The sequence below is a fragment of the Myxine glutinosa genome, chromosome 14, assembly GCF_964187855.1.
Source record: "Myxine glutinosa chromosome 14, kmMyxGlut1.1, whole genome shotgun sequence".
Classification (NCBI taxonomy): domain Eukaryota; kingdom Metazoa; phylum Chordata; class Myxini; order Myxiniformes; family Myxinidae; genus Myxine; species Myxine glutinosa.
Genome location: NC_136274.1, coordinates 76,636,696 through 76,663,513, shown reverse-complemented (window position 1 = coordinate 76,663,513; position 26,818 = coordinate 76,636,696). Strand labels below are relative to the sequence as shown.

General features: G+C 45.2%; 1 protein-coding gene across 1 annotated transcript in view; it reads right to left on the bottom strand.

Annotated features, from left to right (window-relative positions):
- Window positions 1-26,818, bottom strand: part of LOC144888838 (sphingomyelin phosphodiesterase 4-like) — a 66,343-nt gene that overhangs the window by 1,766 nt on the left and 37,759 nt on the right. Inside the window, exons 7-14 of the mRNA XM_078768300.1 lie at window positions 17,930-18,084; window positions 17,606-17,696; window positions 17,377-17,474; window positions 13,996-14,159; window positions 13,616-13,827; window positions 10,849-11,079; window positions 10,089-10,208; window positions 8,733-8,861 (exon numbers count right to left, since the gene is read on the bottom strand). Of these exons, the coding sequence (XP_078624426.1) occupies window positions 8,733-8,861; window positions 10,089-10,208; window positions 10,849-11,079; window positions 13,616-13,827; window positions 13,996-14,159; window positions 17,377-17,474; window positions 17,606-17,696; window positions 17,930-18,084 (1,200 nt within the window). The remainder of the gene's footprint in view (window positions 1-8,732; window positions 8,862-10,088; window positions 10,209-10,848; window positions 11,080-13,615; window positions 13,828-13,995; window positions 14,160-17,376; window positions 17,475-17,605; window positions 17,697-17,929; window positions 18,085-26,818) is intronic.

The window sequence follows — 26,818 nt, the reverse complement described above, 5'->3', positions numbered from 1 at the left end:
AGGCCATTTTGCCATATTTTCTGCATCTCTCCTTGTTAACCCCCTTGCCCGCATTTCTTCTTCCACCATCTTTAGCCAAGTCTTTCTCAGTCTTCCCCGTCCTCTACTTCCTTCTACATTCATTTCCATCACTCTTCTCAACCAGTCACTTTCATCCTTCCTCAACACATGACCAAACCATCTCAACCTGTTCCTCTTCACAGCATCAATCACAGGCTCTATTCCCATCATCTTTCACAATTCATCATTTGTCTTCCTCTCTCTCTCAACGATACTCCGCACATCCACCGAACCATTCGCATTTCCACCCTTTCCAGCCTTCGTTGCTGCTCTACGTTCATTACCCATGTCTCGCTCCCATAAATCATAACACTTCTCACACATGCAGCATACACCTTTCCCTTCAGCTTCAACGACACTCCCCTCCTCATCAGCACGCCACTCAGTTCCCGAAACTTCTTCCATGCACATCTCACTCCAGCAACCGTTGCCGAGTCTGATCCACCTTCTCCATTCAGCATGTCTCTGAGGTAGCAAAATGTTTTCACACCTTCCAGCTTCACGCCATCTCCAAGATCCAACTCAACATTTCCTCCATCTGCAGCTCCCTCTGTGCACACCTTACATTTGAATGTAGCTGCCACACTGGTTAATGACCCTCACAGACCACTATATTTTTGATGAACCCACTCAGCGCACATTGTACATTGAATGGAGTTCACTCCAATACCCTTCCTGCACACAGCACATGGCCACTTCCCAGTTCTTTCCACCTCACCACATGCTTTACCACTTGCCATCACCTTTGTCTTTCCGATATTCACCTTCAGACCTTTTGTCTCCATACATTTCTTCCACTTGTTCATCTTTTCCTTCAGTCCATCCATACTTTCCGCAATCAACACCAGATCATCTGCATACAACAACTCCCACGGTAAACCCTCCTTTACGGTCTGAGCCAGCACCTCCGTCACAGCTACAAATAGTAGTGGACTTAGTACCGACCACTGATGCACTCCCACCTTCACCTCAAACTCACCACTGTTCCCGTCCTTCGTCCTTACAGCTGTGCACGAACTTTTGTACATTGCCATCACAACTCTGATCAACCATTCCTCCACTCCCAACTTCCTCAATGCCCATGTCAATACTTCGTGTGGAACCCTATCGAATTCTTTCTCCAGATCAACAAACCCAAGAAACAACTTCTTCCTCTTCTCCATGTACTTCTCCTGCAACTGCCTCACAATAAAGAGCGCGTCTGTCGTTCCTCTTCCTGGCATAAATCCAAACTGCATTTCGTCGATCTTCACCTTCTTCCTTATCCTCCTCTCCAACACCCTTTCCAATACCTTCATTCCATGCTCCAATAACTTTATCGCTCGGTACGAGCCACACTCCAGAGGGTCACCTTTCCCTTTGCATGGAGGGACGAGGGTCGAGGGTACTCAGTTCCCAATCCACTGGAATGCGGCCTTCTTTCACCACCAGATTACAGATCTCTGTCATTCTCTTCACACCCCAACTTCCTGCTGCCTTCAACATATCTCCCACAACTCCCGTCGGCCTTCCCGCTTTTCTACTCTTCATTGCTTTTATCGCTTCCTCAACTTCCTTCTCAGTTATCTTCTCTGCCGGTCCGAAAACTGGGTTACTCTCTATGTTGCCATCCCATTCATTCTCTGTATTCAACAGCATTTCCATATATCTTTTCCATCTTCCTCCAATTCCATCTGGGTCCACAACGATTTGTCCCACTTCATCCTTCAAGCAACTCACCCCCATCACATCACACCTCTCTTTCGCTATCTGCTTTGCAATCCTGAATACCGCTCTCTGACCCTCTTCCGAATCCAAGCGTTCTCCGAACATTTTCCTACATGCCTCCTGTGCCTTTGCTACCTCTTTCTTTGCAGCCTTCCTGGCTGCCTTATAACTTTCATGCTCTGCTTTTTCTGCTCCCGTCCCCTTTGCCTTCTGCCACTCCTTGAACTTCTTCCTCTTCTCGTCAATCCTCTTTCCAACTTCATCATCCCACCACCATGTTTCCGAGTGCCTCGGTGGTCCTTTTGTCCATCCACATACCTCACCAACAGCTCCCAACAGACTATCTTTCATTGACATCCAACCACTTTCAAGCTCAACCACATCATCCTCCACCATACTCAGCCTCTTTTAATGCCTCCGTTACTGTCACCTCTTTCAACATCCACACCTTCATTCTCGGTTGGTACTTCACCCGCCGAGCTCTCCTCGCACCTTTCACCCTTGTGTCGCAGACAACCAAGTGGTGCTGTGAAACAGCCTCCTCCCCCGGGATCACCTTTGTGTCCCGGAGGTGCCACCTATCTCGCCTACGCACCATCAGGTAGTCAACGGTTGTCGTCGACCCACCTGACGTGTATTAGTCTAGTAGGAAGACTAGGTCCCCCTGCACCCCCCGGAGATATACTTCTAATCAGTGTTTCTAGATTGGAAAAAATGTGTAGAAAATGACTAGCTATGGCCCCAAGCTGAAAAAATGTCCCACATACCATTTTTATGCAAATTACTGCTGCCATTATCAAAAAAACGATTTTTGACATATCTCAGCCAATATTGCAGATAATTGAAAAATGAAGGTGTCTAGACCCATGTTTTGAAGGGCATAGATCATGATAGAACTATTCATAACATGATTACATGTGTCTATGGTATACTAGTATGCTAATTAGTGCTTTATTTACAAAATAATCACAGTTTTACGAAATAATAGACTCATATTAAGGTCCGTCTACACAGACGTTAACACAAAGTTTTATTTTTCTAAATATTACAACTGTCAAAATAGTCCTAGCACTCAATGTGACCACTCTTCTCTTGCTTGTTTTAGATAAACATCATTAGCATTAGTGATTCTACACTGAGTCAGTCATCATCATTTTCATCGAAATCGTCAGAGTCAAACTCTTCTTCTCCTTCCTCTTCCTCCTCCTCTTCGTGCTCTCCTGTGTTCAGAAGATCCACCAGTGAGGTTGGTAGGATGGGACCACTGGACCACATTGGTTTCAACAGTCCTTCATCAGTCCTTATCCATCCTTGCTCCTCATAAGGTTTTGGCTTTTCGATGATAGGTTGATCGGCTCTTTTGTACAATGCTACGCGGTGGTTCACACGCTGGATGTGCGGCTTCAGGGCAGACTGGCATGGAGGAAGGCGAGCCAGATCAACCTTGGACTTGGATGTGAGGGTCTTGTCCTCTCCCACCATTTTTCGTAGCAGCTTGGCACGGACAATGTCCACTGATGACTCGCGACTCTGGCCGTACATCACACAGGTGAATTTTTCTAACTGCCTCTCCACCTCAGGGTTGGCATCCCAGTTGTCACCCAGTTCACCGAATGCCCTGTGAAACCTGGGATTCTTCTCCAGCTTTTTCAAGGGCCCGACTTTTCCCTTCCCTTTGAAGGCACTGGTGCACTGGTGCAGTCTTCTCCGCTGAACACATAGTACCCCAGGAGAGTGGCACAGTAGTCCTCTCCCAGGGATTCTGCCAGCTCAGAGACGTTGACAAGTTGGCGATGCTTCCCTGACCCTGTATCCAGGTACACCGTCTTGCTGGGTGGGGGAGAACCAGTTGCAGAGGTGAAACCCCCTAGCCCAGGCACAGGCTGCAGGCCACAGCTTCCGATGTATCTGATGAAGAGCCAGATGTAGTACTCTTGCATCGTAGTGGCATAGACTGTGTCATTCTCTGCTGGCGGTGTGAATGATGAGCCTTCAGGGAACTTCGGGCCAACGCGAGTAAAGTGCAAGGGTGGGAGAGTTTTTGGTGTGTCGACCTTCAGGCTACGCTGTTGTGACCTATTGATGGTAGGTAGCATTCGGTCCTTGCTGCTCTCGAACCCGGGCTTGACCTCCTGCACCATGATTCCTCCAGCACTGTTTACAATGTTGCTGCCGTGCACACTGGTAGTGGTTTTATTCAAGTTGTCCCACTCACAGTGGAATACAAGGTTGCCCTCTCCTGTCACAATTTGTGGTGTACGATAAGTTGAGACTTCATCCAGGACCTTGGCGAGAGCAGTTTCCAACTCCAAGGCGAAATCGTAGCTCTCAGAGTGTCCAAGCCTGTGTAGTATTGTGGTGAGCTGTTTGCTTCGGAACAGGTGCCTTACAGTCACACAGAGGAGAATGTGCTTTGGTAACTTCCATTTTCCATCTGACACTGCACGGCACAGATCTTGTCCAATGGAGAAGACCAGACGCTTCACCTTTTCTGTCTCGATGCCCTCCTTGCCAGTCATTAGCACGCTGAGAAAGCGGACAAGGTCTGGAGGTAGGATGTCTTCAGGATTGAGCTCCATGTCTTCAGCTGTTGGTGGCCATGGTTGGTCTTTACACTCTCTGAAAGCCTGTAGAATACCCTGGCGAAGTTGGAGGGCAACATTTTGGTTCTTGTTTGTGCTTCCGAGTGTGAATGCTCGTGCGAGAGCATTGGAAACTGTTATGTTTGAGCTGTGCACAAGCCAGAAAGAAATGACATCACATTTGTCATGATCAACCTTCGTGAAGTGGATATGCTCCTTGATTGGGTCATTCTGTAGGCGTTTCAGTAGTTTCTCTGACCGATAATTTGAGTTCTCATATCCATTCAGTTTCAGTTCCTCGACATAGAGCAAGCGCAAGGAAGAAAGCTGTAGAACTTTATTCTGCTGGATGACCTGGGTTTGAATGTGTTCCAGTACTGAGTTGAATGCCTTTTCATGGGCGGCTGACATGCAAGCCTGCTCCTTTGGTGCTTCGGCTCTGTGAATCGCACGCTCATAGTTGTAGAATGCTGTGCGGAAAGCTTTAAAACATGACGGATGGTGTTTGGCCTCACATGCAAAGAGGTCTTTGTTTTTCACCTTTCGATGGAGTCGATAGAGACCCATTTTCTCAGCCCGTGTTTCGATTTGCTCCCATGCATTTTCTTTGTTTTTAAAGGATGGGAAGGTTGTAGGCCTCTCAGTATTGCGATGAGCATCTTTGGTCTCAACTTTCTCACAAAATATACACTCTGGCGGGAAGATGGGTTCAGCAGAACCTCCTGGTTTACGAGGAGAGTGATGCCATGATGAGGTTGATGGCCCTGGTTCTGTATCATCTCCCAGACGATGAAAGTGGCGGACAAAGTGCTTATAACACTTGCTGTGATATCCTACTCTTTCTAGGTCATCAGGAAGAGTTGCCGGGATCTGATCACATACTGATTGCATACGACATGGGGAGTCATGCGGTTGGTTGAGACGTCTATCCCGGATCTTTTGAAGCAGTTGCAGTTTTTCTGAAGCAGATCCTTTAATTTTACGGAGGGGCGTGAAATCCCCATGATCAGACATGGATGGTACATGAAGGATGCATGTAGGAGGAGAGCTTTGGGCTGCAGGTTCTACACTCCGTTTTCTTTTGGGCATGCTTGCTGTCGATGTCTACCATCACTGTTAAATGACAAATAAGAAATCACGAATGATGTTAAAAGTGCCTGTGAAAGGAGGCTCTGAGTTTTCAGTGAGGTAACAGAGGTTCTGAGTCATGTTCTACACTAGGGTACTTTTTAGCTGACTAAACCATGTTTAGTGGCATCAAAAGTGCTAATAGCTAAAACATCTAAATTCTTCCACACTAACGTTAGCTATCTAGGCCAATGAAACATTGTGCTAAGTTACTGTAGCTAGCTCAGCTGTCGTGCCTCTTTCTGGTTCAATTCATATACAGAAGTCAACAGATATGTCTCATGTTTGGCATTAACAAAAGTTTAAGTTACACCGACATTAGGAACATACTGTACATAGATGAGGCTAGCTTTAACGTTAGCTAACATGGTGCTAGCTGGCTCAGCTGTTATTCTGCCTGTTTATGATTTCATGCAGAAACTGAAGTCAAGAGTGTGAGTAACATTATAGTTAGCATCTTACCTGGCTAGATTGGAGGATGAATACCAAGAACAACACACAGATGGAATGGAAGACTGAACTTTCAACTGAGGTATTCAATAACATCAACGTTACCAATTGATACGAGCGCGCGACATTACCAATTGATACGAGCGCGCGAGCGCGCATGTTACATGGATGGAAATGTAAAATGGCAGCTATAGCAGCACTAATTTGGATCTCTAGTCTGTCATTTCTGCACTGTGATTGGATAACATAAAAAAATATGTTTGGGAGTTAACAGCAGGAGTTGGTAGATTTTACGTGGGCTGGGTGAGAAACCTTTAAATAAGCAAGTGAAAATCTCTCGCAATACAAAGTCAATGGTGGGAAGAAAAGTTGAGTGGTACCAATGTTACTGCCAATGTCCCGCCCCTATGCAAGACTCAGGAGCATCTTGTTGACATTTAACCTTGAAAATACCTGGGTTTAGACCCCTTATGTACCATGTTAAGTTATCTGCAGTATTAACGTATCCTTATCATTTGTAAAACTGATTATTTTGTAATTACAGCATTAATATGCATACTAGTATACCATAGACACATGTAATCATGTTATGAATAGTTCTATCATGATCTATGCCCTTCAAAACATGGGTCTAGACACCTTCATTTTTCAATTATCTGCAATATTGGCTGAGATATGTCAAAAATCGTTTTTTTGATAATGGCAGCAGTAATTTGCATAAAAATGGTATGTGGGACATTTTTTCAGCTTGGGGCCATAGCTAGTCATTTTCTACACATTTTTTCCAATCTAGAAACACTGATTAGAAGTATATCTCCGGGGGGTGCAGGGGGACCTAGTCTTCCTACTAGACTATATGTAACAAGCTTATTATCCTCTTTCTGGAACTGAGTATTACAAATCAACAAATCAGCTCCATCAGCAAACTCCAAAATCCTTTCACCTTCTCCATTTCTCACACCATATCCGTAACCCCCATGAACTCCCTCAAAACCGTCCATACTCCTTCCCACATGTCCATTTAGGTCTCCTCCTACCACAACAACTTCCTCATCTTTCACGTTTTCCATCAGCTTCTCTATCGCACACCAGAACCTGTCCTCTTCATCGCTCCGACCAACCTGCCTGCGGAGCATATCCCGAGATGACGTTCACCAAGAGCTTTCGAATCATCATTTTCACCATCATCAACCTATCACTCACTCTAGTCACACTCACCACACTGTCTACAAACTCCTCAGAAAACAGGACACCAACACCATTCATGCCCTCCGGGCACCCTTGCCACACAAACTTGTATTTCTGTCCCTGCCTACCCTTCACCATTCTCACACCACTTCCCTTCCATCTCGTCTCTTGCACACAACATATGTCCACTCTTCTTCTGACCAATACTTCCACCACTTCTCCTGATCTCCCTGTCATTGTCCCTACATTCCATGTCCCAAACCTCAGAAACCGATCTCCACTTCGGGCTGTACCCTGCCCATATGTAGTTGTAATTGTCATGGTTCTCTTTTTGAGGCAATGTTTTTATGGCCGGATGCCCTTCCTGACGCCAACCCTCTTAGTCGCCTCCTACGACACGCAGGGATACGGTGTACCTATTCTAAACCAGGGTACACACCGGGATCGCGAAGGACACCGTGGGATCTTTAACATGCACCACCTAATGTTAGCATTTGGGTTGTTCAGTTTAACGTCCAGCCAAGGGAAGGCACACACCTTGATGAACCACTGTGCCTGTGAAACATCGGGATGACCAGTTTATAGCTGGGACGAGATTTGAACCAAAGCTTGACAGTTTAGAACGCTGTGCATACCTATCGGCCATTCTGCGAGCCTTGAATTAAAATACACGTGGGGGAAGGGGTTGGTGGAACCAAGCTGGGGCACCTGATCAGGATCGCGTTATTTAGACTTTTGTCAAAACCATGAAAATTGATGTTGAATATGTTGCAAAAAAACAAAAGAACCTGGGAGTGCATCATGGCATTGTTGGCCCAAATGGCCTCATTTCCTTGTTTGAAGGCAGTTTCTCAGTCTCTTGTTTTTCCCTACAAATATCAGAGGTACGCATACATAGAGTATATCCTTGTGGGGTGAGGGGGGCATCCCCCACCCCTTCCCCCTCTACCCCTGGCACAAAGGCAAAAGTTGTTGGGGATTGGTCAATCGGACATTTCATGTACGTAACATGCGTTATTTTTTAAATTTCAGGAGCAATCGAGGCAGCGGTCTGTTGCCTATACACCACCCAAATAAAGGGATAAGTCAAAATAAAATATTGCACACTGAGAACAAGATCGCCCGCTGGATGGGTACTGTGCTATGGTATTGATAGTCAAAGACAACATAACTGCCCCTCCCCAGCCGCGTGCTCAAGGAGCTGGTGTCCTCGTAATAACAAGGAAAGGCTCATGGGTACTCCAGAAAAGTTGATCACCACCTGATGGGATTCTTTCGATTTACAAAACATGGACCACAAACATACTAACAAAGCACAGCAACAAATATTCAAACCCAACAGTAAAAAAGAATTAATTTGTATAACAATAAATGATCGATTAATTTGTCAAAAGGCTTCATGCTTTGTCAGGTTTGCGATCGAGCGTAAAACGTGGGACATCAGTCAGCCAAAAAGCTGTCGGGCTCGAGGAGAGATGAACCAATCATGATGTTTGGGTCGACGAGACAACCGAGCTGCTCGAAAGCCTTGACGCACTTCCTCGGTTTCATTAGTGCTTCCTGCATCAGGCCTGATGAATAAATACTATCAGGTGCTCAAATAAACGTTGCACTCACTCTGGAGTTGATGATGGAAGAGAAGTGATGGAGAACCCGCACCAGCGTTGCATTCTCAAAACTCCTGATTGGCTGGAGGTCGGAATCTCCCTGGTATTTGATGTTGAAATGCCGCAAGCCATTCATCAACTGCGATGGGAAATGCACGATTTTCATGATAACACTTTTTATTAAAATTATTCCCATCTAATCTGATATACGATAGGAAGGTAGATGCTGCGAAAGCAACATGCCGGGTAGTTTACCATTGTCATCTTTGTGCTAGACCGGGATGGCATGTTGAGCAAGATTCAAAGGTACAATGGCCTGCTCTTTTCAAAAGGCATCATGGGATATTTGATGTCTCTAAGCAAATGCAAAGAGATGCGACAGCTGGCTAAAACTTTACCTTCAGTAAGGCAACACTGTCTGTCGGAGCATCGGAACGAGACCAATCGCATCATCATACCGACTGAGTCAACATGCAATTAAAGTTTTGATTTTCATATTGCAGTAAAACAAGTAGAATGGCACTCGGTGGAGCGCATACCTCCGCCAGGCTGAACGTTTACATTTTGTATCTCACGGATAGGCCAGATCTGGATTCGGACCTGAACCAAAATGTAATCGAATTGTTCTTGTCACCTACCCAACTCGCCCCCTTCCCCAAGTTTATTCATAACTCGTCCACAACTTTTGAAAATATGTTTTATGTCGCTCTTCACCCGATTTCTCAGTGCTGAAGAATCAATGAAAAAATTCTATAACTCTCGTATCCGAATCCATATTCAGATCTTCACCAAAATCTAAACGATTGTCTTATCACACACCCAACCTGTCCACCAAGTTTCAGTTTTAGCCCCATCTCGCAATAGTGAAGAATCACTTAAAAAATTATTGGATCCGGATCCTCGCCAAAATTGAATCGATTAGTCCTCGTCACACACCCAACCGGTCCACCAAGTTTAGTCTGAATCCGTCCACAACTTTGAGATATCCTGCTATGTATCGTTTTTGGCCCTATCTTCCAATTGTGAAGAATCACTTAAAAATTCTAGTCGGCGAATCCGAATCCGGATCTTCACCAAAATTGAATCGATTCTTCCTTGTCACACACCCAACCGGTCCACCAAGTTTCGTCCGAATCCATCCATAACGTTTTGAGATATCCTGCCATGTATCGTTTTTGGCCCTATCTCCCAATGGTGAAGAATCACTTTAAAATTCTAGTAGCCGGATCCGAATCCGGATCTTCACCAAAATCTAATCATTTCGTCCTTGTCATCTACGATACCTCTCCGCCAAATTTTGTCCAACTCCGTCCACAACCTTTTGAGATATCTTTTTCACACACAGACAAACAACCTAATCACTTACTTGGTATCGGCCGAGGGGCGTGAGCACTGGCCCATGTTCACTGGGAACGCAGTCGGGTTCGTTGTTTGTAGAGCCAGAGCCAAAATTCACCACACGTGGAACCACCAGAGCTGCGTTGATCTGAAGGAAATACAAGTTCAGTTCAAACCCTCTGCTGGCAACTTCAGCCAGAGTCCAACTGACGCACGGCGCTTCACACTTCACCAGTTCGTGACTCGTGCTTTTCCCGCTGTTATGTCGGGTGCAAATTTGCTCCTCACCGACAACAACCAACTCCACCCTCAGCCTCATAACTTTTAACCAATGAGAGTGTCTCCCACTTAGCCCATATCTTTGCAAGCCAAACAGTAAACAATGTCCCTTCATCACGCCTTTGCTAACCGACATTTTATTTATTTCCCAGACGAGTTGGACACAAAGCACAGAACTCGGAGTTCTCGGAGACTCGGAGTTGCACAGTTGTCGTTGACAACAGGAGTTGTTGACAACAGTTGTTGACAGTTGTTGACAGTTGTTGACAACAACAGTTGTTGACAACAGGAGTTGTTGACAACAGGAGACAACAGTTGACAACAGGAGACAACAGGAGTTGTCGGAGTTGCACAAAGCACAGAACTCGGAGTTGGACACAAAACAAATTTACATTTGGCACACAAAATGATTTTTACTGAATTAGGATTTTTGTCAACGTTTAAAAAGGAACTTCATTGTGTATCATTTCAACTTTAGACAGACGGGGAAATAAAAAGCATTTTCTTACCTTATACATTTGAGAAAAGTAGTTTATCGACTTTTGCAAGTGCTCGCCCAGTTTCCTGGAATCCTTTGCTTCACAGTCATCCCCATCAGAAGAATATCCGTTCGGGGTCCACCAGGCCCACGACAACAGAGACAAGAAGGAGTTTGTGGACAGCTCGGAACTTCTGTTTGCCCTCCAGTCCGGAGATATAGAGCTCTGTGCCTGCTGGAGCAGCTGTACGAGTTGGAGGACCTGGAAAGAGGAATAATTTAATTAATTCCCCAGCCTCGGTGCCATAATGGTTGGAGCGCCTGCTCCGAGCCTGGGAGGTCGGCGGTTTGAAACCCACCCGAGCCATGTCAGATCAAACACCAAATATGGAATGTGTTGCTTCCTTTCTTGGATGCTCAGCATTTTAAAAAGGACAGAGCAAGGACAAACAACCACAGGTTGGCAATCATTGTGCAGGCTTGATGGGCCTAATGGCCTCCCCCTGCATTAAAATAAATTTAAAAAACCACCTTTCGAGGCCATAAATAGGTGCATTGAGGTGCCTTATAAAGGAACTCATTAACTACTTCTAAAATTGCATGTAAATCTCCGTAATCTGTCAATTGAGAAACATTCCATTCAATCCATTGGTCGTGTTTACCTGACTCCACCCATGGGTAGAATAGTTTGCCTGACTCCACCCACAATTTCAACCTGAAAAATCATACGACCGCCATGTTGGTGCTTACTACTATGCAAAGCCAAATACATCTTCAGAGCTGTCGTATTCACAATCACCATCCCTCCCTACAAGTTATTCCTTCAGTATGAAACGACCAAAGTGACAGGTAAAAACGGTGATGCCTCAGCGATCGAGGTAGTGGTCTGTTGTCAATACACCGTCCAAATAACTATGTGGCATTCCCACAAGCAGAGCTTTCACCGCGAAGGTTACGCAGGTCCTTGCTATATTTCCGACAATTTTCTCTTAAACGACTCAAACAGGGATCATAAAACCCATGTCATTATAAAGGTCTCTGTGCGAGGACTTCAGGGAATCTCACGACATTGTGAAATAAAATATCGGCCACATTATTTACTTTAACGATGCGGGTGTACATATGCATCAGGAAGAAGATAATTGGTTTTGGGTTACTTGTGAGTTGCAATTACATGGGCTTTCCACACATCTCACAGGACGCAGGACGCAGGATTGTGAGTTGGACAGGCGACCGTGTCGGGCCATGACATGCAGGAGATATTTTGATCGTGGTTTTCTGTGAGGTAGGTGATAGCGTGATCGTGGAGGGGAAAGCGTTCATTATTCTGCTGTTTCGATGGGGAATGCCAATTTTCTTTTATGAGTGGGGCGGGGGTGAGAAGGAGACGACAGAGGTAGGGTTTGGAGGGAGGAGGGGGGGTGGGGGGGAGAGGAAGAGCAAAGATGTGACAAAGTTGGGAGGGGAAGGTTGAATGTTTCCACATTATATAAATTCTGTATTGTGATTTTCTGGTCTACTCTGAGATAGCAAGCATAAAATGTTCACCAGGTGGAGGTATGCTCTCTACTGAGTGCCATTCTAGTTGAACCTGCGATTCCAGCATCATGAGCTCCAGTAGTACTCAAAATGGGAACCCATCTCATGAAAGTATGGTGCGTCGTTTGGCCACTGTGGTTTTATAGCAATTCTAAAATGTGTAATAGCCTTGTTTCATGGCCGTAACCAAGCCCACACTTAATCTGAGGTCGCTTGATGGTGAAACCATCCAAATGTGTCACCCAGGCCAAGGACATGGCTTTACCATATGACATTGACACATCAGGTATGCATTTTTGAATTCGAGAACTTGATGCATTTTGACAGCTCCAGCATCAGGAAGCATTTAAATCACATTAGGCCCCTTGTCCTGTCATTGAACACCTTGCATCATGGATGGCCCATGCAAAGAAGCTGCCAAAATGGTGAGCTCCATTACTTTATAACTCAAACAAAACTTTGATGTTTAAGGAAATTAATACATGTGAAACATTTGCATTGAAGTTGGGAATTGTCTGTTTCATATGAGAGGAAAATATAAATTTCAGGTGAGTTACTCCTCCAACCAACATTTTCATAAACTAACAAGATACAAGTACAAACAAGAAAGAGCAATCGGAGATTGCAAACCCTCGCCAGGATGTATTTTCAGTGGTTTTTAAAACTTTTGTGTTAAAATTAATATGGCGGCCGAACCACGTGACCAATGATGTCAATGATCATTATTTTTTTTCTAAACCAATTAATTCCTAGATTATGCTCAAGAAATTTCATCTTGATCGGATGAAGTTTTATACTTGTCGAATTATGACATCATAATGGAGGCACCTATGACATCATTAACATATTTTATTCCCCATGAAGAGTTCTTTACAATGAGCCATGTCTCAATTTTTTTCTATTCAGTGCTTTCCGAGATATAGAGGTGCAAAGATTTTCGATTTTTCCAAGATGGCGGCCGAACCATGTGACCGATGACATAATTATTTTTAAAAATTCTGCAGGTGGAGTTGCACCTCTGGTGAAAATTTCCTGTCAATCGGACCAACGGTTGCAGAGAAAATCATATTTATTCTGTGCAGACAAACAAACAAACAGACAGACAAACAAACAAACGGACTCAAATGCAATACCCTCTCCTCTGACGAGGGTAACAAGGCATGAAACGATAGCAAAGTCATGATAGCCAAGTTGTTTTGGGCTTCATTCTAATTTGAAACCAAACAAACACCGGTGGGATTGGTCCAAGGACTATTTACCACTGCTCTGTTTTCAGCGCCGAACATGGGCTCATAGGCTTGGCTTGATCCATCCAGGGAAGAAACGTGGGAACGAAGCTTCGTAACCATGTCTGCTGTTGCAGGCCGCTGAGGTGAGACCGGATTGAATTTCCTGCGTTCGGGTGAAGCGTAGATCCCAGATGGTGAAGAACTAGAAAGCAGCAGCTCACCTTCTTGGAGCACTTCCTCACCTGCTCTCATCAATAAGATCCATCCATAAATCTAACGGGTTCGCGTTTGATGAAGGTTTCATACTTTTGAATCGTCACAGTAGTTTCCCAACAAAATACTGGAATACGCATCAAGTCGGAAATTTGAACCAGGAAACAAGGGGATAAAACAAGAATCTTTCCACTCACATTTGATGATCATTTCCTTGAGCTTGTCAGGAGAATAGACCTTGCCAACACGGTACACGACCAGAGCCTGCTTTGGGGAAGACAGGTTTGTGCGCAGCGCCCGGCTCACAAACATCCGGAAAAACTTGGTGTAGAAAAGCAGGTTTTCTTGCACAAACACCACCCTGAGCAGAATAATTAAATATTGGAACGAATCAGCCTGAGGTAATTCAAATTAATTTATCATGTACCCAGTGCTACCTGCCGCATGGTCACGTTGTCAGTGACTAAACCGACACCCCTCACTGACCTCCCTCGTGGAGAGGGTGACTGACAACCCACCAAGACTATAAACAACACCTGACAAAGGGTGGATGTGCTCCCAAAGGGTGCCAACGACCATCCAGTAAGGAGAAGGGGTCTCCTACAAAATGCCCACATGGATTGGACCTGTTCGAATCGTACCAAAGACTTTAAAAATGTCACGTGCCGTTTCCTTGCTTGACGTTCAGCATTTAAAATTATATAGCATGGAAATCCCCATTGGTTAGAATCCTGGCTCTGGCACTGGGTACCTTGAATGTGTGCATGGCATCATGAAATCAGTCGATCACCAAGACATTTTGGAGCGCAATGTTCAACCCACTGTCAGAAAGCTGGGTAGCAGGACAATGACCCCAAACACTCTTCAAAAAGCACCCAGGAATGGTTCAAGACAAAACGCTGGACTGTTCTGAAGTGGCCAGCAACGAGTCCAGATCTAAATCCCATTGAACACCTGTGGGGAGATCTGAAAACAGTAGTTGGGAGAAGGCACCCTTCAAATCTGGGAGAACTGGAGCCGTTTGCACAAGAAGAGTGGGTCGAACTACCAGTAGAGAGGTGTCGGAAGCTTATTCATGGCTATAGGAAGCGCTTGACTGCAGTTATTTTGTCCAAAGGTCGTGCTGCCAAGTATGAAGTCTAGGGAGTCAATAATTTTGTCAATGCCATTTCTTTTTATATTCTGATTTTAAAGGATATATTAAGTTCCGAATCAAAAACAAATGTTCTGTAATATTAACAGTGAAATAAAGAATTGTGGAGACCAAATACTTTTTGTCAACTTCAACTTGTTTTTAGAGAAAATTGTGAGTTATTTGAAAAAAGTGCAAGGGTGACAATATTTTTGGCCACAACTGTACATAGTTACGTTTGTAGGGGGTAGGCAATACCTTAGTCCAGGTAGAATTGCACAAAAGATCTGTGAGGCCACGCCCCGAAGAGCAGTGATTGGCAAAAAGACAACCAAGATGGGACTCGCTGATAGGAGCGGACACGGAGACGTCATGAGATGACATAAGAGCCTTGATCACAAAGGAACGTAACGGCGGACATTTCCTCTTCTCATTCTGGAGAAAGCATTCGATAGGGTACCACGCAAAGTATTGACATGGGCATTGAGGAAGTTAGGAGTGGAGGAATGGTTGATCAGAGTAGTGATGGCAATGTACAAAAGAGCACGCACAGCTGTAAGGACGAAGCACGGGAACAGTGGTGAGTTTGAGGTGAAGGTGGGAGTGCATCAGGGGTCGGTACTAAGTCCACTACTATTTGTAGCTGTGATGGAGGTGCTGGCTCAGAACGTAAAGGAGGGTTTACCGTGGGAGTTGTTGTATGCAAATGATCTGGTGTTGATTGCGGAAAGTATGGATGGACTGAAGGAAAAGATGAACACGTGGAAGGAATGTATGGAGACAAAAGGTCTGAAGGTGAATATCGGAAAGACGAAGGTGATGGCAAGTGGTAAAGCATGTGGTAAGGTGGAAAGAACTGGGAAGTGGCCCTGTGCTGTGTGTGTAGGAAGGGTGTCGGAGTGAACTCCATTCAATGTACAATGTGCGCTGAGTGGGTTCATCAAAAATGTAGTGGTCAGAGAGGGTCATTAACCAGTGTGGCAGCTACATTCAAGCGTAAGGTGTGCACAGAGAGAGCTGCAGATGGAGGAAATGTTGAGTTGGATCTTGGAGACGGCGTGAAGCTGGAAGGTGTGAAAACATTTTGCTACCTCGGAGACATGCTGAATGGAGAAGGTGGATCAGACTCAGCAACGGTTGCTCGAGTGAGATGTGCATGGAAGAAGTTTCGGGAACTGAGTGGCGTGCTGATGATGAGGGGAGTGTCGTTGAAGCTGAAGGGAAAGGTGTATGCTGCATGTGTGAGAAGTGTTATGATTTATGGGAGCGAGACATGGGTAATGAACGTAGAGCAGCAACGAAGGTTGGAAAGGGTGGAAATGCGAATGGTTCGACGGATGTGCGGAGTATCGTTGAGAGAGAGGAAGACAAATTATGAATTGCGAAAGATGATGGGAATAGAGCCTGTGATTGATGCTGTGAAGAGGAACAGGTTGAGATGGTTTGGTCATGTGTTGAGGAAGGATGAAAGTGACTGGTTGAGAAGAGTGATGGAAATGAATGTAGAAGGAAGCAGAGGACGGGGAAGACCGAGAAAGACTTGGCTAAAGATGGTGGAAGAAGAAATGCGGGCAAGGGGGTTAACAAGGAGAGATGCAGAAAATAGGGCAAAATGGAGAAGATTGTCATGGGGACCGCAAGGCTAACCCCAGCTCTAGCAAGGAAAATGGCCTTTAAAATGCATGTTGTTGTTGTTGTTGTTGTATTCTGGATCCCATTGCGAACGGTCGCTATTTCTCTTGCGCAAGGAAGATTCATCACGAACGGTCGCGTTCCGACATCTTCATCGTGATCGTGAGGAGGAGGAACTGCGGACCGAGAACTGCGGTTTCCCGCACAAGAACGACGAGTGGACGGGCACGGCCTGCTCACTGTGGTCTTGACGAAGCCAGGAGTGAGCGGACGCACAGCGAGGCCTAGTTCGCGCCAACGAGGGCATTTTCCCGCCAAGGATGTGAAGGTGTTTTGACGATTTCTGACGAGATTCAAGAACCGATTTGAGTGCCACAAACGACATTTATTTTCCAGTTATTTTTCCTATTGTTTGTATTCGAGTCTATGTGGGGACGTCCCGTTTAGGAATTATAGTTATTATTTCGCCATGCATTCTTTGTGACCAGCATTTTCTTTAATAAAGCGGGTATTTTTGTACATTTTAATTCCGTGTCGTTTGAGTTAATTTATCCAGGTGTGAAGACGTAGGGTGGAAGCCATCCAGGTAAGTTCGTCATCCCCCTTTTCCCTCGCGTGTAACGAATACTGTCATATTGAATTGAACGCCTCGGAGTGTTCAGCTCGTTTGGTCATCCATGTCACCCTGCAGTGTTAACCACAGGGCAGGCACACGACAATACATACATACAATGGATGGACAGACACAACAGATGGCGTTGCCCAATGGGCTACATAAAAAAATTTTTAAAGTTGCCATTTAGTACACACACACCATTTGTCAGAGATGCTGCAATCGTCGCGATCACTACACTGGGCTGTATTCCTGGCGTAACGCCATGGTTGGATGTAGCTGAGCCACGTCTCAAAAACCTGCAGACAGATGGGGACAGACAGCTTCAAAATGGTCTTTGTCAAGATTAGTGACACAGCAAATGCCATTGGAAGAAACTCCACATTACGTATTCTAAGGAAGTTAGTTTGTTTTTTGTGGGGACTCTTACTGGGCGGAAGGAGCAATCCAATGGCCACTGGTTAAAGCAGTGCAGTAGGAAAAGGTACAGTCTCTTCTGCAGTACTCTGGGAACTGCCGTCCTGCGTGTATCAATCATAGAGAAAAAAAAAATTTAAACACTGAAAAAAACCAAAAAACAAAGCAAACATCATCATGCATCAAAACGATTACCAACATTTTCAGAATTATTCAATATTTTCTTGACCACAAAGAGCTTATAGCTCATTTAAAGACGTCAAAAACCATCCCCTTCCTTTGGGGGTTTAATTTGCATCGGTTGATAGAGGATGAAGAAGAACAACAACAAACTTACCGTTTGAAGTTGTCAAAGGGGCTGGCACTGTGCCCATGGTATGGGCTACATGTGCCTGAAGCAGGAAGCTCACGAAGGTTGCCAGCAAAGCAGTGCAGATGTTTCACGAGAAGTCTGACTGTAAGCACGTGCTCCTCGCTGGGCAAGGATTGCTCCTAGAGGCCATCAAACAAGAAAATATATATATATATATATCAGCACAGAAATACAACACACTGTTATACTGTGACTTTTTTATACAAAGAAAGTACAGTTATACCCCAGTTTATGTCATTTCGCAAATACGTTGTCACGTTATTAATAACACTTCTTGATATTTGTCGTCTCAACTCACACTTGCGTCGTTTTAAAAAAAATCCAAACTTTTATTATCGAGCATTTTCAGAACTTACAAGACTGATAAAGACATCAGAATACATCGCTGAGGTACCAAATCGGGGATCACAAAATCGCCGAAATAACTACTGTATTTTGTGCAACATAAATAACTGTACTGTACTGTACGTTGTCTAAGAGGCATTGTAAGTGTTACCGTAGAGGTGAAATTAGATGTTATTTGTAAAATGCATGCTGGTATTAATGGTTGCCAGGTCAGGTCATTAAGCTTGCCTCCGTTTGATAAATATTCCCATGTTCATTGAAGAAGGAAGAAGAATAAGAAGGAGGAGGAAGAGGAGAAGGAAGAAGACGTACTCTGGTAAAGACGTAAGACGTAATGTCTGGTAATTGCTTTTTTTTTTTTTTGGTATGTATAGGCGATGTAATCGAAATCATTGCTTTTGCATGTGCGAGCAGATGACCAAGAGCAAAAAACAAAAACGATATTGTGATTAGATTGTACATGGAGATAGGCCTCCGGCTTCTAAGGTCAACAGTGACATTGCAAATGGCATCCCAATAAAGGGCCTCCAGTAGTTGTTAAATATACTCTGTATGTACAGTCATGTGAAAAAGTAAGTGCACCCCATGTAAAGTTTTGACTTTTTCAACATATTTCAACATACAGCTATTTGATCTTCATTTCAACAATATTGATAGATAAAGGTGATATAATATAACAAATATCATGAAACATTTACATTTTGTAGTCCATTGTATAAATTAAATAAACGTAAATGCAAATTTTGCATGTGGATAAAGTAAGTACAGCAGGGTGGAGCTTATTTTTGAACTTTTGAAATATGATCTTCTTTGTATCTCAATGTGTTCCTATATATGAAATAAAAATTCAGGCAAAATATGAGCACAATTGAACAATATTTAGGGGTAGCTCAATGATGGTAAAGTTTCTGATACCCCAAAGCTGCGGCCACCCTTTTATTTCGCATACTACTGATAATAGATTAATTCTGTTGATAAATTAAGAACCCAATTTTAACTACTAAGTAAATTGACACTCTCTCCTATCATCATACACACAACATGCAATCATTGTGGTAAAATTAATTACTGGGAACACAGATAAAACCTTTAAGTTATAAAACTCTGTGCTCCATTAAATAAATAATTACAGTAGTAATATGTACATTGTACATACACAATATGTGTTATAATAAAAGAGTAAAATGTTCGTTGAGCTAGAGTCTGCTAGACAATAAATGCTAAAATGAGATGTAGCGCTGACCTGGGAACGCTTATCACCATAGTATCTAAAAGTAAACACTGTACATAGGTGTATCACAGAACACTATTTGAAAATAAAAACGAAGTTATCACAGGCTTTGCAGAGAATCACAGACACAATGGGTGCATAAACATGGTATAATATTATCACAGATTATAGAAGCATAATCATTGTGGTTCAACTGGTTCATATCTATTATCCAACCAATCATCCGAATCCCATTGTTTTGCTGATAAATTGATAATGAAAATTTTCCATGAATTTATATTCCAGACATGTTCAGACTTGTTTACTGTTTGGACTCAATGGACTGACTATGCTGACTAAGCAACAGCTGCAACACTGTTGCAGCAGTATGTTTGTGTAATTGCTTGAGGCATTGTGCTCACTGCTCAGTTATTAATAGAACTGTTTGAATTTTCTTGATTCTTAATTTCTTAATGCGATGTTATATTTCTTTCAAATTCATATCTGATTGAAAATGTCATCTGTGGAAAAAGCAACAAGATCTCAAACCAAGTTGTATCTCCTTGGCGACTCTGTGACTGAATTAAGTGGCAGCAAGTTGCCATCATTGCGTATGGCTCTTGGATTCTTCCTACATCACCATCTCGATCTGAAGGAGACCGTAAGACAATCGTCGGATGTTACCATCACGGAAATAGCTAACTTTTGGAAGAAAGCTAGAATCCCGATGAGAGCTCATCAAAACTGCCAAACCAAGCTTGAGCAGACATTTGAAGAATGGCGTCTTCTGAAAAAGAACAAAGCGCGAACGTCACCAACTCAACTCGCGAGAGAGTCGGCTTTTGTTTCCAGGCTTGAAGACCTTTTTGATGTCGCTCACGCTGATGCTCTGACCAATACATCAGTATTACAAGAAGACAAGGATTTCTTGTTAGCCCAGCGAGAAAAGGGAAGAAGGGGGTCGCTGGCTGGAGTAGATGTAAAGCTTGCTGCGAAGGAGAAAACGGCGTCCAAAAGAGAGGAGGAAATGCTTGCCAGGCGACTGCGAATGGAGCAAATGAAACAGTTAGCAGCTTCTACAGCTGAACTGATTTCATCTGGTTCTGAATCTGAAAACAGCTCAGCAGAAGATAGTGAAAAGATGGAAACTGGGGACAATGCAAGTGAGGGAGCTGCTGGAGGCATCACATTTCAGACACGAAAAATAAAGAGGGGGCGAAAAACTGTCGTTACTGAAGAACTCGCAGCCGCTCTAGATCGCACAAAAGTGCCAGACCGCAAAGCCGTTTTTGTTATAGCAGAAACTGCCAAAAGCTTGGGACAGAACATTGATGAACTTGCTCTAAACAGAGACTCAATTCGCCGACAAAGAGTACAACACCGAGTCCAGAGATCTGCAAATATAAAGGCGGGGTTTCAGGGTAACGTTCCCCTTGTTGTTCACTGGGACGGCAAACTGATCCTTGATCTAATTGGAAAAGAGAAGGTTGATCGCCTGCCAGTATTGGTTTCAGGGAAAGGAGTTTCTCAGCTACTCACAGTTGCCAAGCTTCCATCTGGAACAGGCGAGGCTCAGGCTGCTGCTGTCTTTGGAGCCATTGAAGACTGGGGCGTAGCCGACAGCATCCGAGCTATGTGTTTTGACACGACCAGCTCAAACACTGGTCGGATCGCTGGTGCCTGTGTCCTCCTAGAGCAGAAGCTTGAGAAGGAGCTCTTGTCACTAGCTTGCAGGCATCACATTATGGAATTGATAATTGGTGCAGTGTTCCAAGTGTGTATGGGATTGGGAGCCAAATCTTCTCCCGAGGTTCCACTCTTCAAACGCTTCCAGGAATAATGGGGATTCATAGACACGGCCAAGTATGAACCAGGGATTGCAGCTGATGACGTGGCAAGTCTAGTGGAAGACATAAAGCAAGGCACTATCGATTATGCCAACAAGCATCTTGAACAGAGTCAGCCGAGAGATGATTATAAAGAATTCTTGGAACTTGTGATTGTCTTTCTCGGTGCTGCTCCTGCCAGAGGAGTGCGATTCATGTCACCCGGAGCAATGCACCACGCCCGCTGGATGTCCAAAGTAATATACTGTCTCAAGATCTGGATGTTCAAGGCTCAATTCAAACTGACTCCTGCAGAAAAGAGAGGATTACGTGATGTGTGTGTATTCACAGTACGTGTCTACCTGACAGCCTGGATCTCTGCACCTCAAGCATCAGGTGCTCCTTACAGTGACCTGCTGCTGCTGAAGTCACTGCTTGAATACTCATCAATCCATCCAGCCATCTCAAAGTCAACATCACGCAGGTTTTCCAATCACGTGTGGTACTTGTCACAGGAACTTGTTAGCTTGGCTTTCTTCGACAGTCGGGTCAGTTCGGCAACGAAGAGACTGATGGTGAGTGCCATGAAGAATGAAGAAGACCAAGATCAGGATCATTCCAAGCGAATCACTGTTGCTCTTGATTCATTCAAGGACAAGAACTTGGAAGATTTCGTCACAGCAAGGTCAATGAAACTTCTGCGAATGATGGAACTTCCAGATGGATTTCTCGCGGTTGATCCGGACTTGTGGGATGACAGAGACGACTACAAGCAGGCTGCAGAAACAGTCAACTCTCTAAAGGTTGTCAATGACTACGCTGAACGTGGAGTGGCACTAATTCAGGAGTACAGTGGGTTGATAACCCGCGATGAAACTCAGCTGCAATTCCTGCTGCAAGTTGGCGAGGACCATCGCAGAATGTAGCAGAAAACATACACTGTCCGGGATGCCATGAAAATAATAAATTTGGGGTTTGCTGGACATCGTCAGACTGATACTATGAACTCTGTCAGAAACTGAACAAAGAATTCACTATTAACGTGTTCAAAAATAAATACTGTGTTCAAGTGTGTTGTTAAAAATAAATTAAGATATAGTCTGATATACTCGTAATTCGTTGAATTTTTATAATTTTCATAATGTTTGCGGCCCTTGAGCTACCCCTAAACATAATAATTTAGTGCTCAACTTTTTTTATACAGTGTTTCTATATTATATGGAACAGATTAAGGGGGTAAGACTTTCAAAAATAAAAATTTAGTTTTTTTTAATTTTTTAAGCTCCACCGTAAAGTACACCCTTGGCTCTCATAGGTGGTATTGCCCCCTTGGGCAGAAACAACCTCAAGTAGGCGTTTCTTATAACTGTCTACCAGTCTCTGACATCGACTGGGAGAAATTTTTGTCCACTCCTCCATGCAGAATTATTTCAGCTGTGCGATGTTTGAGAGGTTTCTTGCATGCACAGCTCGTTTCAAATCACCCCACAACATCTCGATGGGATTTCGATCCGGGCTTTGACTTGGCCATTCCAGAACCCTCCATTTCTTTCCTTTCAGCCATTCCTTGGTGGATTTACTGGCATGTTGAGGGTCATTGTCATGTTGCAAGGTCCACCTTCGGTTGAGCTTCAACTTTCCGACAGATGGCCTCACATTATCCTCAAGCACCCTCTAGTACAATGAAGAATTAATAGTGGATTCTATGATGGTGAGCTGCCCAGGCCCTGATGCAGCAAAGCTGCCCCAAACCATAATATTGTTATGAATTTGGTAATGCAACATCTAGAGCTAGGTAGATCTGAATAGGTAGGTACTCGGCTGTCGTGACAGGGACTCTACATGTAATAAGTTCTTGATGTTTAGGCGGTTGTCGGGGTAAGATGTATGAGTGTGGATCTACCTGGAGATTCGAGTGTTAAATAGTGAGGGGTTAAAGGTAACGCCCCTGTGAGTATCACCTAGTAATCAAACCTTTGTCCTTTATGGCACTGCAAACCACATAAACATTAGTTAGGTCCTTAGCGCAACATTAAATAATCCCCTTTCCCTGACAAGGACTCCGTATTAAATTGACAGGAAACCAGCCCAAAAACACCACCACAATTGGCCGCCACCGTGTACACCTCCCAAGGCCTACAAACCGGGCCGGCACGTGTTATGCCAGGACCGCAGGGTCGCGTAACGGGGGAGATGTTAGGAGTCGCATGCCGTAGAGGGCGTGACCGGCGAGCTGGGACCATATGATTGGCTGAGGAGTGCGCGAATGTGACGTCATCGGGGAGAGATATATGCGACGGTCGGACGCCATGTTCGCCAGTTGAGTTCGCCAGTTGAGTTGAGTTGAGTCTCTCTGAGTTCGCCAGTTGAGTTGAGTTGCGATCTGATCTCGAGTCGTCCCAGTTCGTTGAACAGTTGAGTAGAGCGTCCCAGTTCGGTACCGGAGTGGCAGTTGAGAGAAGTGAGAGCTCGTGGCAGTTGACGGTTCGTGCCATTTTCTACAGTTCGTGACCACAGCTCGTTGCAGTTGGCAGTTGGCACTCGGCACTCAGCAGTTGGCAGTTGGCACTCGGCACTCAGCAGTTGGCAGTTGGCACTTGGTTTTTGGTTGCTTCGTGCAGCCCTGCGTTGGACCGACGAGGCCTGGTGGCGCTTGGAGGCGGAGGCAGAGGGCCGTGGAACTTGGAGCGAGGTGTGCGATCGGGCCGAAAGGAGCGGTGTTGGACGGCAGCCACAAGGACGACAAAGACAGATAAGCCCGAATCCGCGTACACTGTACACGACGTGACTTGTTATTTTCGTATTAATCTCCCTCGTTTGTGTTTGATATCAGTCGTGTGGGGACGTCCCGATTTAGTTATTAGTATTACCGGCGCGTGCTTTTTCACTGGCTTTACTTTTAATAATAAATCCTTATATTATTTTCTGTACATATTTGAACGCAGTTTCCTGGGTGTTTCATTTTAATAGATAAGGCTGCGGAGCCTTCGCTGCGTCCCGCCATTTCGCGCGTTGGTGTTGAACGTGAGTCCGCCATTGAGTGTTCGCCTCGGGAGTTAAAGTCTCGCAAATCGGTCATCCGTACTCTGTGGTGTTAATCACGGTTACGCGACAAGTGGTGTCAGGAGTGTAGGATTTGAATCCGTCGGACAAATTTTTTGTCCGCGGCGAGACATCGACACGGTCGGGCGTACATTGCGTCCGACGTTCGAACGCAAAATTTGGATAGGCGAGGCGGAGAAATTTAATAATCAATTGGGCATACGGAGCGCGATATCGCGTCTTCGTCAAATTTAAATTGTGTTTTTGGAATTGAAATAAATACGCGCGCGGGAAACAATCTTCCGGAAAGCGGATGTCGGAAATTGATGAGATGGAAGTACGCAGCGAGGCCTCCGTCAGCGTTGGGAGTGAGCCGGAAATGGGGGATAAGGAGGATAGCGTTGGAACTTTCCCCGCCGCTGGGACGGCCCCGATAGATCTCCAGACCATAGTAAATTTAATAAAAGACATGAGGGCTCAGAGTGAGTCCCAGGGGAAGGAATGTAGGGAAGGAATGAAGGGAATGAGTGATCGATTGGAGGAACAAATGGGACAAATGAAAAGTGGGTTGGAAAATAAAATGGAGTCCCAGGGGAAGGAATGGAGGAATGAAATAAAGGAAAGGAATGAACAATTGGAAGGAAAAATTGGGGAAATGGCACAGCAGCTGGGGGAACGAATTGATGGCATAGAAGGGAGAGTGCAAAACCAAATTACGGACAGACTGGGGAAATTTGAGGGTAAAGTAGAAACTCAAATGGGGGAGATGGAAAAAGCCATAGGGGTGGAAATTGAATTGAAACGGGAAGAATTAATGTCAAAAATAGAGGAGGGCGTGACGCAGGCTGTCCAAATGGGGGAAAAGTTGGAGGGTCAGATTGGTGCCACAAATGCTCGAATTGATAAAGCAAATGGGGACCTGGAAGGCTATCGGGACCGTGTGGATGTCACAACACCCCAACCGGGGGATGAATTTGGAATTGTGCAGCACCAGGGCGGTGGTGCGGAGCAAGAGGGGGTAGAGTTTTTGGGGGTCCGTGCAATGGAGCCGGACCAGGTATTTATTGGGGATATTGATCAAAGCCTGGCGGGGCCAGGAATGATTTGTAATGATGAGGATGATTTGATCCAGCGGCTGGAGACCTGTGACAGTCCCATGGAGGTAGAGCTTGTTCAGGCCCAAAGGAGTCTGGGGGAAGAGGTGAGTTGGTCCAAGGAGGTGGTTGGAATGACCGAGGGGACGCTCACTGTACACTGCTATTTGGAAACAGAGGCTCCAAAATTGGACAACCAGTTGGGGGAGTGTGTTGGCTCCGGGCTGGATTTGGATCTTGGAGGATCGGGAGATAGAGCTTCAGGAGATTTGGTCCCTGTAGGGAATTTGGATCAACTGCAGGGAGGGGCAGAACAACCGGTGGTAGAGGTTGTTCCCTGCAGCTGCGGTTTGGCGGTGGGAATGAAAATTTGTAAAATAAAATTTAAAATAAAATTACAATGGGAACTTGATTTGGAGCAGCCATGGTTGGGATTGGTCCCCGGGCTGCGGGATTTGGACATGGAGAGGTCATGGGTGATGGCCTCGGGCAAAAGTTGCCCCTTTCAAAATTTGGGTATGCCGGCCAGCTGGGGGGCTGTGATGGCGAGATTTGGACGTGGGGTCCAGCCTTGGGTGTCGAGGTACGACCTGGGTCCCACGGGGGGTCTGGTGGAGTGTGGCGTCCCTTGTCCGTCGGGGCGCCGTCCGAGCTGGTGGCTCGGGCCGGCAGGGTCACCGGACCCTGGTGGGGGTTAAGACCTCCAGGGAGGTCCGAGGTGGTTTCTCAAGCCTGGGATGGCAAATATTGAGGACCACTAGGGGGAGGTGTTGTGGGTCGCGCTTTGGTGGTGGCACTGTGGACGGCCAACTTGGGACTGATGTGGTGACCACCCGGGCATGCGGCCTGGCATTCTCCTCCAGGGACTTTGGGACAACTGGCATGTGATGACCTGCCATGCCGTGTTGGTCGATGGACGCGGGTCAAACCGAATGGACAGGGATGGAGATAGCCTGCCGGACAACCATTGGGGCATCTGTGGAACGTGATGGTGTGAGCGACCTTCCACAGATGCTCCGTTGTGATTTATGGACTCTCGGGTTGGGAAGAGAGCCATGGGGATGTGAATCGGGAGATGTGTAACGAGCCGAGCATATGGGCCATGCTCGGCTGGCATGTGTATGGCAAAGCATCCTTCTTTGGTGAGGTTAGTAAAAGGTGACAAATGTTTGGCATGGGTAATCTGTGGGTTAGATGGAAATTTAAGGGTGGATTTTGAAATGCCATGGTGGACACTGTACAGTGACGCCATTATTGATCCAGGTGTGTAGACCAAAGTGTTGGAGGCTGTGATGAAATTAATAGGGTAGCAAGACACAGCTTTCAACTGGTTGCG